The sequence below is a fragment of the Protopterus annectens genome, chromosome 12.part0, assembly GCF_019279795.1.
Source record: "Protopterus annectens isolate FY-2018-M chromosome 12.part0, PAN1.0, whole genome shotgun sequence".
NCBI lineage: Eukaryota > Metazoa > Chordata > Ceratodontiformes > Protopteridae > Protopterus > Protopterus annectens.
Genome location: NC_056746.1, coordinates 1,246,979,061 through 1,246,995,001, shown reverse-complemented (window position 1 = coordinate 1,246,995,001; position 15,941 = coordinate 1,246,979,061). Strand labels below are relative to the sequence as shown.

Genomic DNA, 15,941 nt, shown 5'->3' with positions numbered 1-15,941 from the left:
CCCTTGAAAGAAATGGTTCCAATATTTGGATCAATTTTGAACTCATTTATTGTAGAAGGTGGATTTTGTGAAACAATCGAGTAGATGACTGCTGAATTTGGAGTTCCTGGTTCATCTCTATCTGTGGCAATCACCCGAGCAACAGCCACACCTAGAGAAGGAAAAGAAAATTACATGTTAACATAACTGCTACTGTGTGTAGATTCCCTGCAAAGACAATTTTAAGACAGCTTTCAAAAAACAGTTACACACACACACACACACAAAACTATATAGTTTGATGATTGAGTGTGAGACATACACACAGACGTATTCATAGTTCTTGATATATATGGATAAAGCTTATATTTTGCAATGAGTGATAATTCAATCCATATACACATGTATCCACCTGAAGGGAGTTGAGTTACAGGTAACTAACAGAAGTTACTCCAGAAAAGCCACTGCAGGGATGTCACCACTGTTTGAATTTCAATGTCAAACTATCCAGTCAGCTGACATACACACATTTTGGGAGAAGTGCAATGCATGTGCCCATCTCTGTGTCTGTGTTGCTTTCCCATTGAGAAGTAATTCCAAATTTTAACATGTGCAGACTAATGACAAAAGTAACCCCTTTTTATATTCTAAGAATACTCACATTTACTACAAATTAGAGAAACCTTGATATGACAACATGTAAGGAAGCACAGGGAAGACCCCCACCTGGGTCACATCTCTGAAAAATGTCTATATTGCATTTTTTATGTACTTTTCAAATGTATTTATTTAGTTAGCTAGTTATTGGTTGATATTTGTTTAGCAGGAAACTCCGGATGGGCACAGGTGCCCTTTTTTCAGAGTAGGCTGAGAGAAAAACTTCAGTGTATCGTATTAATGCAATCAGTATTTACAATAGCACATTTTATAATGCACTTTCAAATAATACGTAGCATAATAGTCAGTATAATAAGGAACACAGAGGCAACATGTTTGCCTTCATCTCTGGCTTTGTTAATAGGATCTGTGAAAGTTAATAAGGACATGGTAGTACTATGTGTGGGTCTAAAACCATGCTGTGTGTGTGTTTGGGGGGGGGGGGCAGGAGAATTTCCTGAAGAATATGTTGAAGAAGTTGTTTGAGAATGCACTTCTACAGAATTTTTGACAAGCAGGATAATATGACAATAAGTCTGGAATTGGTTATATCAGATGACGTTCCTCCTTTATGGATGATTCCTTGATAGATCTGGTCATTCGAAGAGACACATGATCGGATATGGAAGTGACAGCCAGCTTGAGGTATTCTGCTAGAAGATTATCTACTAAAAAAGAGAATAGGGTTTCAGTTTAAGAAGTACGATTTGATGTAGGAGGTTGGGATGAGGAAAGGTCAAGTCAGGACTGTTGGGAGGAAAATCATTAGTAAGGGCTTTAATGCTTTCTATAAAATGTGTGTTAAATTCAGCAGCTATCTTAGATGGAGTAGGAGCAGGATTAGGAGTGGTGGATGTTCCAAAGTGGACTATATTATTACTAGAAGACCAACATTTTTTTTAGGGTTGACTGATTTAGGAAGGGGTTACTGAAACAGTTTTTCTTGTCTGCAATAATCTTGCCTTTTAGTATGGTTACATAGTTTTTCAAAGTGCTGTAGGTTTTGGGGAGATCTATAAATTTAACTATTCTTTCCAAGATTTATCTCTGTCATACAGTAGGTATTTGCTTTGAGTGGATAACAAAGGAGCATGGTTATTCTTTATTCTTTTTGTTCTACTTGGAGCCAGACTGTTGAGGGTATTCAGGAAAAAATGAGTTACATCTATGCACAACTTTGTTGAGTGGGATATTTTTCAGGCTAGACCAGTTAAAGAGCACAGAATTCTGTTAACTATATCAGGGTTAAAATTAATGAGGTTACAGGAAGTTCTAAGTAAGTGATGTTTGACCTGATGGGTACCGAATCTGTTTGAATACACAGGAGGATGATCACTGAGGGAATCAGTGAGGGTGCTCCTGGGGACATATTTAGTGCAACTGGGCACCAGTATCCATTTGATAATTGATACACTGTTTTTGAAATAGTTATAACTTGTGGTGGAGGAAATTAATTGAGTGAATCCAAATAAGTTAAGGCTAGTTGATGGATATTTTGTGGAGATAGCCTGCCAAATGAAATTAACATCACCTAGGATTATGTTTTTCATTAAAAAGTTATGCAAGATCCAGTTTAGCATGTTTTATAGGGTTGTAGCATTCTTACCTGGGGGAATATAGAGTACTACAATACATAATGATTGTGGCTATTTAGTTTAAAATGGGAGATGAGGAGTTTAGCGTTACAGAATTTAGGAATAAATTTATTGTTGTAGGGTACGATTTCAAAATGGTCAGAGTAAAATAAAGTTACTCCATCACCTTTTTTTTTTAATTTTATCAACCCTAATGATATTATAACCAGATATATTTCAGATAATTTCAGTGATATTTCAGAGTCAATATGGGATTGCAGCCATGTTTCAGTTATGGTAAGACTGCCTGGTGTATTGTGGGAAATCCAAGCATGGTGCTCTGAAATTTTGTTATAGATACTACATGCATTTAAGGAAATTAATTTAAGCTATTTGGGTGAGTTTGAAATAGATGGGTTGGATTTTGATGGTTTTGGTGATGGTGGTGTGGTCCCTGTTTTATAAGGAGATGGGTGGGCTGAGTAGGAGATAGAATTTGGCTTGGGAATAGCTTTGGAGGCTACTGGGAAGGCAGGATGGGAGGAAGGGCTGGGTTTGGGATCAATATCCCCACAGAATGGTAAGAAAGAAAAAAAAATGTTTATGTTTGGTATGCTTGTTTTGGTTTAAGTGTAACAGATTATTTTGGTGTGTTAGGTGAGAAGGTTTAGTAACTTGAAGTTGAAGTAAAGTTGCTGTTCTCTTTCGCAGCAATATAACACGTTTCATGCAGAAATGTATGAGCTCTAGCATGTATAGCTCATTTGTTTAAGCTAATATAACAGATGCTGGTAAAACTGCCAAAAGCCATTTGATTTACAAGGATTCAGCTTGTGCAGGAATCCCTGAAACCATTTAAATGTTTCTGCTTCACTTCCCAAACATCTCTAGACTTTAATGCTCTCACTCCAACTTTCTACTAAATTAATACAAGAACCCCCTCTCTGACCACATTCATCTCACTATTACCTTCATGTTATTTAATGGCACTATTTAAAACAGTTCCTGGTGTAAAAACTACTAATGGTCTAAAAGACATTGGCATTTCACTGATGCTGGCAGCTAAGGTTTCTTTCCATCAGGATTAGAATGATTCAGTGTCTGCACTTCTAATACATGGACCCTCTTCCAGTACTTTCCCAAACTTTATCAGAAACATACTGTGTGATTTTTACATTTTGATTTCTTTTTTTTTTTTTTTGTTTCTGTATACCTCATATACATGTGCTCATCAGATTATATATATATATAAAATGTGTGTGTGTCTGTGTGTGAAAACTAATTGTGTAATTATGTATGATGCTAGTGTTGTTTGCATACTATCTTTTTCAAGGATACTTTTATTAGAAAAAAGACATTACTTAGTAACAGGTTCATAGCAAAGTGCTTATATATAAAATAAAGAGTGATCCCATTTTTCAAAAAAACAAGTTTTTCAAAATCAGGTTTCCTTGTCCTTCAGTATTCATTGACATTAGAATATAGTATGCTAGAAGATTCCATGAGAAGACAGTTTTTGTCTGGGGAAAAAAATTGAAAATTCTTTCAAAAACTGTCTTAACATTTATGAAATGCATGCATGATGAAACATTCAGAGAAATATAAAACCACTTTATTAAAAATGTAATGAAACACAATCAGTGAGGAGTATTGAAACAAATATCCAAATATCTTACCTTGAGCTATGCTCTCATTAACTCTGAATGAATACTGACGTTTACTAAATAGAGGAGCATTATCATTAATGTCCAGAATAAGGATCTGAATACCTAGTCGAGTGTCTGTTTGAAAATTTGTTCTGTTTACGGCATTAAACACCAGCTGTGGTAAGAAATGACATGATATTAGTAAACATGCAAATACAGAATTAGAAAAGATTTGAAGTCTTTGTGTGTTAGCTAAAAGCAACGGCATTGTACTTGCATTCATGTGTCTTCAAAGTACTTTAATGACTCAAAAAGTGTACATTTGGTCACTTGTTTATTTACTTATTTCTTGCTGTATAGTCACTTATTCTACCGGACACAAAACATATATATATATATATATATATATATATATATATATATATATAGATATACATGGTACATTTATCTATTTGTAGGCAAGTGGAATGGGCCACTTGTGTCAATTTTCAGTCACAATCTAGTTAAAAACATTTTTATATATAAAAAATTGAGGTAGTCTGCAAATAAAGTAATTACAGTTTGGTTCAATTATACAACAGTGATTCTAGAATATTACAGTGCTGCTATTTTAATAAATAAATTACTTCCTTGTCTCTTGCTATTTTCATTAAGCATGGTGGGATACGTTGTTCTGAATGCAATGCATTTCTGTGGTAACACAGGCGTTTTACATTGTAATTATACTTTAGTGAGATGAACATGGTACCCAATACTGACATGGATAATCTATATCAATAAGCTCTTAATTCTGTTTTCAGATTGATATTTGTAGGTTGTGATTCTAAGAGGCAAGACATTTCATAATAGTGGATCAATAATAAAGAAATCTTAAGATGAGAACTTATAGGAGTTAATACATAATAAGAGACCACTTAAGGCTCTTACCCCATCCAGCTTCTATAATTTCATCCTTTCCACTGTTTTCCTCACTCTTCTGCTCTTACACATGTATATAATCTTGCACTTACTTACCAAAATATAATCCATCTACACTCCAGCCACAGATTACATTGCAGAATCTTTAGACATCGGTCAGTACAAATGCATATTTACTAATACGGGTCATGGCCATTAAGAATGGGAGACATTCTGATTAGATATGAGCTTATGGAGGAAATCCTATCACAACTGCAAGATCACAAACTCTGAGTCCCACAGTTACTAAAAATAAATTTCAGTTATGAAAGTGATATAACAAATTACAAAATCCATTGTTTACAGTATTAAAAAGAAGTTATGTACTTACCATAACCTTCCATGTGAGTTGTTTATCTCGCCTTTATTATGGGTTCGGAGCAGATCCTCGGCTCCGACACGGCCGATAGCAAAGCTCAAGGTTTGCCAGTAGCTCCAGACCAAGCCCCTTATACCACAATGCACTGCTGGAATTACCTCAGATCTTGTTTGCTGCAAGAATATATACACCTAATTTATTTGTATAAGGAAGCACTTCCCGAAAGGGAAGAAGAAGTATTGAATAACCAGGTTGGTACTAGCCTCTAAGTCAACTGTCAGCCAGGAGGGGGAAGGAGGGAGGGACATGAGAATAAAGGCGAGATAAACAACTCACATGGAACATTATGGTAAGTACATAACTTCTTTAAGTGAAGTTGTTAAATCTCGCCGTTTATTCTCACTGATGGGTAGCGTCCCTAGCACCCTCAATCTTGGGTGGCTCATGGAAGTACGTTTTTTAGAACCGTAGAACCAAATGAAGACCTGTCCCTGGAAGCCTTATCTACTTTGTAGTGAGTGATAAAGGTATGAGGCTTAGACCAAGTGGCTGCAGCACAAATATTGTCAAGGGCCAATTTGGCTTGAAATGCAGAAGATGTAGAAATGGCTCTGGTAGAATGAGTCTTAGGTTTGTGTGTCAACGGCATGCTTGCATTCGCATACACAAAAGATATACAATCTGATAACCATTTGGATAGAGTTGTTTTAGCCACTGAATTACCTTTTCTGGCCTCTGAAAAGGATACAAAAAGTTGATCTGATTTTCTAATATCCTTAGTTCTGTCAAGATAAAATCTGAGTTGTCTGTGAACATCAAGTTTATGCAGCATGTACTCCAATTTGTTGGAATGGTTGGGAAAAAAGACTGGCAACCCAATGACCTGATTGATATTAGACTCGGAACAGACTTTAGGCAAAAATGAGGGGTTTGTTCTGAGAGATACTCTATCAGCATGGAAAATCATGTAAGGAGGTCTGATAGACAATGCTTGAAGTTCTGACACTCTGTGGGCAGAAGTGATGGCTACTAAAAATATAGTCTTCCAGGACAAATACTTGAGATCACAAGAAGATGCTGGTTCGAAAGGGGGAAGAATAATTTGAGACAGCATGAAATTTAAATTCCAGGGAGAATAAGGGATTTTGACAGGAGGTCTCATGTGAAAGGCACCTTTACGAAAGGCCTTAGATAATTTATGGCCCATAACATTCAACCCATCTAATCCCAAGTGGAAGTTTGATATGGCGGCTAACTGGACTTGAATTGTGGCAGCTGCTGCTCCTTCTTTAAAAATCTTTGTCAAAAATTCTAAAATGGACAATAGAGGAGCTCGGAAAGGGTCAATTTTCTGTGTATTGGCCCAAATTTAGAACCTGTTCCACTTACTGCAGTATAGTGAGAGTATATTGTGAGAAGACAAAAGGATTTGTCTTGTATCATCTGAGAGCGAATGAAGTCTGGCAATTAGAAGTGGATTAGCCAAACAGTCAGCTTTAGAGACTGCAGTGAAGGATGGAGGTCCCCTGACGGGTGTGTCAGAAGGTCCGGAACTGGGTCCGGGATCCATGGATCCTCCGGTAGATGATGGTGAAGGAAGGGGAACCAAATCTGTCGAGGCCAGTAGGGGGCTATGAGGATAACTGTCCTTCCCAGTGACTTTGCTTTCTGTAAAACCTTGGGTATCAAAGGAATAATTGGTGGGAATGCATATAGGAGACCCGGAGGCCAATTGTGTACGAGTGCGTCTCTCGGTGGACATCCCAGAGGTGGTATTAGGGCAAAGTAGCTTCTGCATTTGGTATTGATGTGACTGGCAAAGAAGTCGCAGCAAGGCTGGCCCCATTTGCAGAAAATCAGATCCACAACTCGTTGGTTGAGAGACCACTCATGAGGCAACAGTATTGCCCTGCTTAGCTTGTCTGCTATCACACTGGATTTCCCCGGGATGTGCTTTGCTATCAGAAAATGGTGGGATGACACAGCCTATTGCCATACCCTGAGTGCTTCTCGACAAAGGGGGTAAGACTTGGTTCCGCCTTGTTTGTTCAAGTACCAGACCACTGACATATTGTCCGTCTGAATTGCAATTGTCCCCAGAGGAAGAGAGTCCTGAAAGCTGAAAGTACTGCTACACCAGAAGTACCGCTCTCAACTCCATGTGACTCTTGATCCATCTATGTGCCTTGGGCAGTCTTTCCCTGAAAATGCCCCCCCACCCTATCAGGGAAGCGTCCATGGTCACAGTGGCTACAGGGGGGAGGACACAAAAGGTCTTCCGATCGTAACATGAAGAGATGTCAACCACCACCGAAGGTCTCTCTTGCAAGAATCTGTAATGAGGCTCATGTGGTGCACTGGTAGCTTCTGGTAAGACCACTGAGCGAAAAGGAGCCATTGAAGGATTTGCACGTGCATCCTTGCGAGTGGTATAGTCAGGATTCCTGCCGCCATCAAACCCAGCACTTTCAGGACCTCTGCTGCTGTAGCTTTGTTCTTTGATACCAGTGAGTTGACATGTTGGCAAAGAAGTGAGACCCTTTCGATTAGAAGACGTAGAGTGGTGGTTGAGGTATCTAACTCTCCTCCTATAAAAACGGTATGCTGCGATGGCGACAAGGCAGATTTTTTGAAGTTGATCATAATGCCCAATTGTTGGCAGAGTGTCAGAGTATATTGTGTTGCCTGAGTCAATTGACGCCTGGTGGTAGAGGTGAGGAGCCAATCTTCTAGATATGGAAACACCTGGAATCTTAGATGCCCCAGGTGAGTCGTGACCACTGCCATGCATTTGGTAAAAACTCTGGGGGCTGTAGTGAGACCAAAGGGCAGGGATTGAAACTGGTAATGATTGGCACCCAGCCAGAAACGCAGGTGATCCTTGGAGCATCTGTTCATTTTTATGTGATAGTACACATCCTTGAGATCTATGGAGCACATCCAATCGCCTCTCCCTAGAAAGGGAAGAATGGTCTGAAGCATGACCATTCAGAACTTCTCTTTCTTTACGAATTGGTTGAGTCTGCTGAGGTCCAAGATAGGTCTCCAGTCCCTTGTTTTCTTTGGTACCAAAAAGAATCTTGAGAAAGTTCCAAATACAACTTGGTCTGCTGGGACTGGTTGGATGACTCTTTTTTCTTGCAATTTGTGGACCTCTACAGTTGCTTGTTCCCTGAGACTGGGTGGAACATCTGGGATTCTGTTTACAGGAGTGGGCGGGGAGGAGAACGGAATGAAATATCCTCTGGAAATTATGCTTTCTACCCATGTGTCTGATGTTATGTTTAGCCAAGCTCCTATGTACAAAGATAAGCAACCCCCCGACTGCCTCCAGAGCCAGACAGCCGGGCCTCCATTCAGGAGCGCTGGTAAGGCTGAGCAGAGAACTGGCCTCTGTCACCCTGTTGCTGCGGACCCCCTCTGCTGCACGGATGGCGTCTTCCATTATAACCCCCTCCTCTGCCTCTAGAGGGGGTTTCTTCACGTGTGTCCTGAAAAGCTCCCTGTGCTTTTCGGAACCACATTTTCCCACCTTTAGGGCCCTTGGGATAGGGCCGAGTTGGGGTAGGAAAATGGACTCCAACGGCAGATACGGTTTTGCCTTCCTGCTCACACCTGGTTAAAGTATCCTTTACTTTAGGCCCAAACAGTGATGGGCCGTCAAATGGGGTGTTGATAAAAGAAGACTTAAAGGGTTCTGAAAAGAAACAGAACCAGATCCAGGCTTGTCTCCAAAGAGCAATGCCTGAACTTGCGGCTCTACTCGAACCATCAGCTGCATACGATATGAGACGCATGGATGAGTTTACCACTGAGTTTAGGGTAGCGAGCTGTGTGTTGACCTTGTCTGCAACCCCTGCAGCTACTGTACCCTGAAGAGTATCACCTAGCTCTTTCAGGAGATCTCTTTGTAATCTGGTAAAATGGGTTAAGTAGTTCAGCGATCGCAGGGAAAAAGTCGCTGAAATAAACATTTGTTTTCCATATCTATCCATGATCCTAAAATCTCTGTTAGGAGGATAGATAGATGCGGATGTTTCAGACACTTCATTTTTGGTGGCTGCAGCTACCACCATGGCTTCAACAGACACACCTTTGGTTAAAAAGGCTTTGTCCACAGGGGCAGATATGAACTTATTCGGCTTCCGAGGGACAGGTTCCATGGACTCTGGTGACTCCCACGCCTTATGAGAGATCAGCTCCATGAGCTCATCGTAAGGCAGAGACACCCAAGAAGTGGAAGGTTGATAGCCAAAAGCCTTCAAGAGTACTAACGCATCCTCAGTAGGGGTTTTGGACTGCCAACCACCCCTCTGATTCAGGATCTCCAATATCTCTGCAAAGGAGATATCCTCAGAGGGGGATCGAGGGGACCCTTCTGACTCATCCAAGTCAGTGTCGGATGTCAAAGATTACTGTGGGGAGTCCAAGTGCCTCCTCTTGCACAGTCTCTTCCTGGGTACCTCCTCAGTGGGGGGATCTGGGGAGGTCTTGGAAGAACAGGGGGTTCCCTGTGGGGCTACTTGAGGCTCAGGGTCTCTATGCTTGGGGTGGACCGGTAGACGGAAAAGTGGACACAGGTACTTGAGGGATGAAGGAAGTCCGAACTGATGCTGACGAAGTCTTGAGAGACAGAACTCTCCTCACGGCATCGAAAGCACCATGGCTACAACAAGAAGGAGTAGACGGCTCCGGAGGGGAAGTACCATCCTCCCACTCTGAAACTATAGGCTCCGAGCCCGAAGTAGGAGCTGAGCTCATCCGAGCCGAAGCCCTGAGAGGAAGAGTCGGCACCGACAAATCGGTCTGGCTATCCTCCCCGGACCCAACAGGAGAGTGTCGGCTCCTAGCGTCCTCAGTCTGCGCCGAGGACATCCATGTACATGGAACCAATGACACCGGTGCGGGTCTCGGTTCAATGGATTCGACAAGCATTGGCTCTGGCTCCTTCAGCTCCGAGAGACCAGTATGGCTTGGAGGAGGAGTCGTCAAGTCCGGTTGAATGATCTTTGGCTCCGACTAACCCTTCATTCCCAGCGATAAAAACATTTTATTCATGGGAAAGCAGTTCTTTAAATAATATATAAGTTACAAATGCAGGATGTCGTTTATTGATACAAATATACACAAATAAATAAAATGACATCCTGTATTTGTAACTTATAAATTATTTAAAGAACTGCTTTCCCATGAATAAAATGTTTTTATCACTGGGAATGAAGGGTTAAAAGTTTGGCAAGTTTTTAAAGTGAGGAAAGCTATGCAGGCTTGGTAACATGCAGCTTGTGAGAAGAATGGAAAACACCCATGACCAAGTAGGACCAGTATAGTAAGTAAAACTCCATTATGAAATGTGTTGTGTAAAATATATTTTTCTAGGTTTGGAAAATAACTGTGGTAAGGAGCTGGTGAGGATGCTGAAAAACAACAACTGTTTCAGGAGAGTGCTACCACGTACAATCTAATATGTCAGTGACCATCCTGCAATACTGCTTTTTTTAGTCTGCTTTTATCAGGCATGTGTACAGGTTAGATGACAAGAAGGGCTTACTAATACAGAACTTGATCCCTTAGGTCCATTGCTGAATGGACACATGTAAAGAGGAAAAGGCAAAGGTAAGGCAGACTGCTGACACTGAAGGAGGTTGTGAGACTGCAGTGGTATCAGCTGTCTGAGTGGGTAGCCAGTACAACTATCTGACAGATCAGATGGCCTTGCCTGCCACTGAAGTAGTCCCATGCCTGTCCTGGTTTCATTAGTGGAGTGGCGGTCCTTACCTTGCTTTTTCTTTTTACATGTACCCATTCAGCAGTATGTTGGCTACACCAAGAATGTGTATATTTACAATCATACGTGTCTACATGGTAAAACAACTGGTTCTGAATGCTGTACACATGTACAGTTATCAGTTTTGTTAGGACTCAGGTTATGGAAAGTATGATTTTTTTCATATTTTGGTAAATAACTTTGCAAGGGAGCATGTCAGTGTGTCAAGTAATATCTGATTTTGAAGACAGTATTGATAGTTCCAACATTGTGAAATAACTCTCCTTGTATGTTGTACAGATATCAAAGTTTGTTTCAGACTTAGGTTAAAGAAATTATGATTTTTTTCACATTTTGGTAAATAACTTTGCAAGGGAGCATGTCAGTGTGCCAAGTAATACCTGATTTTGAAGACAGTATTGATAGTTCCAACATTATAAAATAACTCTCCCTGTATGTTGTACAGATGTACAGATATCAAAGTTTGTTTCATATTAGGTTATGGAAATTATGATTTTTTTTTTCATATTTTGGTAAATAACTTTGCAAGACAGCATCTGAATGCGCTAAGTAATACCTCATTTTGAAGACTGTATTGATAGCTCCAACATGGCAAAAGGACTGTCCCTGTATGCTGTACACATGTACAGATATCAAAATTTGTTTCGGACTTAGGTTATGGAAATTATGATTTTTTTCATCTTTTAGTAAATAACTTCACAAGGGAGAATCTGAAAGTGTTAAGTAATACATCATTTTGAAGACACTATTGCTGGTTCTAACATGGTAAAATATTTATGCCTGTATGCTATACAAATGTGCAGATATCAACGTTTGTTTTTGGAGTTAAGTTATGAAAATTAAGTTTTTTTTTTCATATTTTGGTAAATAACTTTGCAAGGGAGTATGCCAGTCTGCCAAGTAATACCTCATTCTGAAGACAGTGTTACATGTTACAACATGGTAAAAGAACTGTGTCTGTGCACTTTACACATGTACAGATATCACAGTTTGTTTAGTCTTGTAGAATTATGAAAATTATACATTTCCAATACTTCTCATTATTATGCCCATATCTTTGCAAGGGAACATGGTGATGATACAGATGGTGCATCATTTTGAAGCTGACATTGAGACACACAACTTCTACATTGATATGTAGGCTCTGTCTGTTAAAGGTGATGAGATATTATGCTTTGTTTATTTATCAGTTATGAGAAATATTATATTAATAATATTTCTGTAAATAGCTCCATAAAGGAGCATCACACAGTAATGGTTAAGATATCATTTTAAAGCTGACATTCATTCTAACAAACTAAATGCAAAGTGTATGGGTCTATATGGTACATTGACCAAGATATTGTACTTTACTTTTCCAAAAAAAGTTAAAAATATGCACAATATCAACATTCCTTGCCAAATATTTAATAATGACTTTGATATGCACTATCAACATTTACACTGTTGGAAAGGTCAGTGGCTGCTGCACAACTTTCACATTTACATTTTTAGTATAGCTCTTATAGTTAAAGAGTTATGAACATTTGTTTTCTGTATGGTATTACAAATGGATTTTCTGAAAATGAGCTCAGGTTGCACTGTTGTTCCTATGGTGGAATTAAGCAGGCAGCTTTTTCTGAGCTGCTCCGGAGTAAATGAGTTAACTGGAATGTGATTTTTTTTAATTGAATATATATTGAGTAATTATAGTCCGACTGGATTTATGTCCATTTTCAGTGGAGGCCCAGGGAGGAAAGCTCCAAGGTAAGCAGATACAATAAAAACAATGAAAACATATTACAAATATGGTATAGACAAAGAATACATAAGCAAACATGAATAGACAAGTTCAACAGGTTAGAGTTACTCCCTGGTGACAGTCAGGGGGTAAATTCAACAGTAATCTGATTAATAGATTTTTCACATTCTTGATGAGAGTTAGCCAGGCTTGTCGCAGTGGCAAAGGCAGTTTAGTGCCAGATGTTGTTTGAGTCTAGTTTTAAACTGGCCTAGGGAGGAGAGCAAAGTAATATCAGCTGGAAGTGAGTTCCAGGCTCTGCCTGCAGAGTTTACAAAGAGAGACTCACTGGCTGCATTATTAATTTTGATTGTCTGAAGTAGTAGTCTGTTCGAGGATTGAAGCAGTCATGGATTGTTATAGGGGGTGATAAGATTTTTAAGTGCCGGAGTATTATCCAGGTTATAAAGGATTTTATTAGCCATAATCAGTAAGTTATACTGGATTAGAGTGGGCAGTTCAAACCACCCAAGCTGGTTAAGATTGATGCAGTGGTGTGTCCTAAAAGACAGGTCAGTGGCAAACCTGGCAATATGACTATAACAGGTTGAGAGTTTATTAAGTACAGTCTTGTTTAGATTAGAGAATAGGGGGATGCATATAGAAGTGTTGAAAGTAGGTGAGAGCGGGCTATGGCAATTTTGGATGGAGGGGTGAGGAAGGCTTTTATTCTTTAAAGTGACCCTAGTTTTTTATTGATGGTTTTGATCAATTGGTTTACATGTAGGTCGAATTTTAGGTTATTATCAATAATGACACCTAACAGTTTTGTAGAGGGGTTTGGGGAGATTATTGTGTCATCATTTGCATTTATGGTAAAGGTAAAAGCACCAGACCTTTGTGTTGATGAGAATAACAGCATTTTAGTTTTTTGGGGCTTTAGTATCAATCAATGTTCAGAGAGACAGTTTTCTATAGTATTAAAGGTGGACTGGGTAGCAGACCATAAATCTATAGATGTAGCTGAGCAAATCAGGGTGGAGTCGTCAGCATATTAGATACAGCTGACATTTGGGATGACAGTATACAAGTTATTAATAAAGATGGAAAACAGTAGAGGCTCCTAGTATGGAGCCTTGTGGTACTCCAAGGGTGTTAGGTAGTAGGTTAGAGAGCTTGTTCTGCCAGAGAACAGCCTGTTGCCTCCCATTGAGATAGGATGTAAACCACTGAAGGGCTTTAGAATCTATACAGAAAGTGTGAATCAGAAGTTGGTGGTCAACCATGTCAAATGCCTTGGAAAGATCCAAGAAGAGGGCTGAGGATATGTGATTATTGTTACAGTTATTGTTTATGGCATTGGTAAAAGCTAGTAGGGCTGAAGTAGTGCTGTGGTGTGGATGGAAGCAGTGTTGGGTATCTGCCATGAGGTGATTCTGGATTAGGTGGTGCATGAGTTGTTTGTGCATACATTTTTCCATAATCTTTGCAAGTGGAGAAAGTATAGCTATTGGTCTATAATTGAAGAATTCAGTGGAGGAGCCTCCTTTATGTAGTGGGATTATGTAGGATGTTTTCCAAATGGTGGGAATTTTAGCCTCTGCTATGGTACGATTAGTATTGATACTGGGTAGGCAATAGCATCAGCTGATTTTTGAAGGTACTCAATGGGGAGTTGATCAGCGGAGAGTGTGGTGGGTTTTAATTTTTTGATCAAGGTATGGATAAGTGACGTGGACACTAGCTGGAAGCTGAACGAGAGTAGGTTCATAGGGATGGTACTATCAAGGCCAGGGGAGCTATGGGGTAATTGGCTAGCTAGGGCTTGGATTGTCTCAGTAAAGAACCATCCTCGGGGAACATAATGATGCAGTGCAATGTTACTATCTTAAGGTTCAATGAAGTATTGCAAATGTTGAAGCTGAAGCTAATCAGAATCATGGTAGTACAATACAATATTAATGTATAACCATCATTATTAAAGTATATAAAGTTTGCAACAGACCATTTTAGAACATAAATCAATAAGACACACAAAGCATATTGCTTGCCTATTTTTTTGTTTTGTACAGGGTGTAACAACAAATGATAGCATTTTATTGAGGGGCATATATCCATCTTTCTTATGTATATATAGAATAGAAGCTACCACATCCTCCAAATATCTTGGTAATTGGCTATACCGACCTATCAACTTTCAACTAAACATTGAAAACACATGCACAAAGATCAACACACTACTGTTCTGGGCAAACAAGCTACCACCATTTCTATCCACGTTAGTCAAAGCTGCCACAGGCAAAGATATATTCTTATCTCAGTTCGAATATGTATAACTCATAATAGCTGCAGCCTCACAGAAAAATACATTTCAGTCCACCATTTGTAGGAAAACGACATTTTCCAGCAGCTATTGCATTGGTCAAGTTGTCATCCTAGTTATCAGAAAAAAAGCCATTGTTCATGGGCAGATGATTAGACTGTTGAAAATAATTTGATGATTCATTCTTTAAAGTTGAGATGTTTAAATTAAAAAAAAATGTTTTTAGCCAGAAGGTACACATCAGAGATCACTATCAGTTGTGAAGTAAATGTATGTGCAGCAAGAAACATTAGATATAAACCTATCTTCTTCGACAAGACAGGGCCATATGTTAAAAATACAACTATACCAGGAAAATCCAGGGTCTCAAACAGTTATCCTATACAGATAGGCTAAAAGCCCTGTCCCTCTACTCAGTCTCTTACAGACTCCTCAGAGGTGACCTGTGTCTGGCTGTATATCCATAAGTCAAACTCCACTCTCTCAACCCAGATGCAAGGCCTCAACCTGGTCTGTGACATTTTAGAACTTGTTGGTGGGATAGATTTGTACCCCAAAGACTCCCCCATCTGTGGAATAAACTCCCTCTCCATATCAAACAGAGTACCTCACTAGCCCTCTTTAAGAGGAACCTGGACGACTGGATGGGAAACAGAATATATATCCATGGGATACCACCTGTGTCCCTGCTGGACAGGGGAAACAGGAGCTGACTTTGTGGGAACATGGGCGAAATTCTTGGCTAGGCATATAAGGGCCTTTGGGCCAATAGCCTAGTATCATCCTATGAACTTTTGGCAATTGTTTACAAAAAGCTTTTATTTGTACCTTCACTAATGAAGCTAATACTATTAAAAGTTTCTTAACTAAAAATTGAAAACAAAGTTTCAAAGAAGAAATGTTAACAAAACTGGGACTTGTTCTCAAAGTTGTTTTTAAGAGAGGGACAAAAATTAAGAGAATCTTAGAAACACCCCA

At 39.5% G+C, this 15,941-nt stretch overlaps 1 protein-coding gene across 2 annotated transcripts in view; it reads right to left on the bottom strand.

Moving 5' to 3' along the window:
* LOC122817093 (cadherin-like protein 26) overlaps positions 1-15,941 on the bottom strand; it is a 630,240-nt gene that overhangs the window by 228,937 nt on the left and 385,362 nt on the right. For both annotated transcript variants that reach the window (XM_044090256.1, XM_044090257.1), the window contains exons 5-6: positions 3,887-4,031; positions 1-151 (exon numbers count right to left, since the gene is read on the bottom strand). The exon at positions 1-151 is cut by the window's left edge and continues 16 nt beyond it. In XM_044090256.1, the coding sequence (XP_043946191.1) occupies positions 1-151; positions 3,887-4,031 (296 nt within the window). The remainder of the gene's footprint in view (positions 152-3,886; positions 4,032-15,941) is intronic.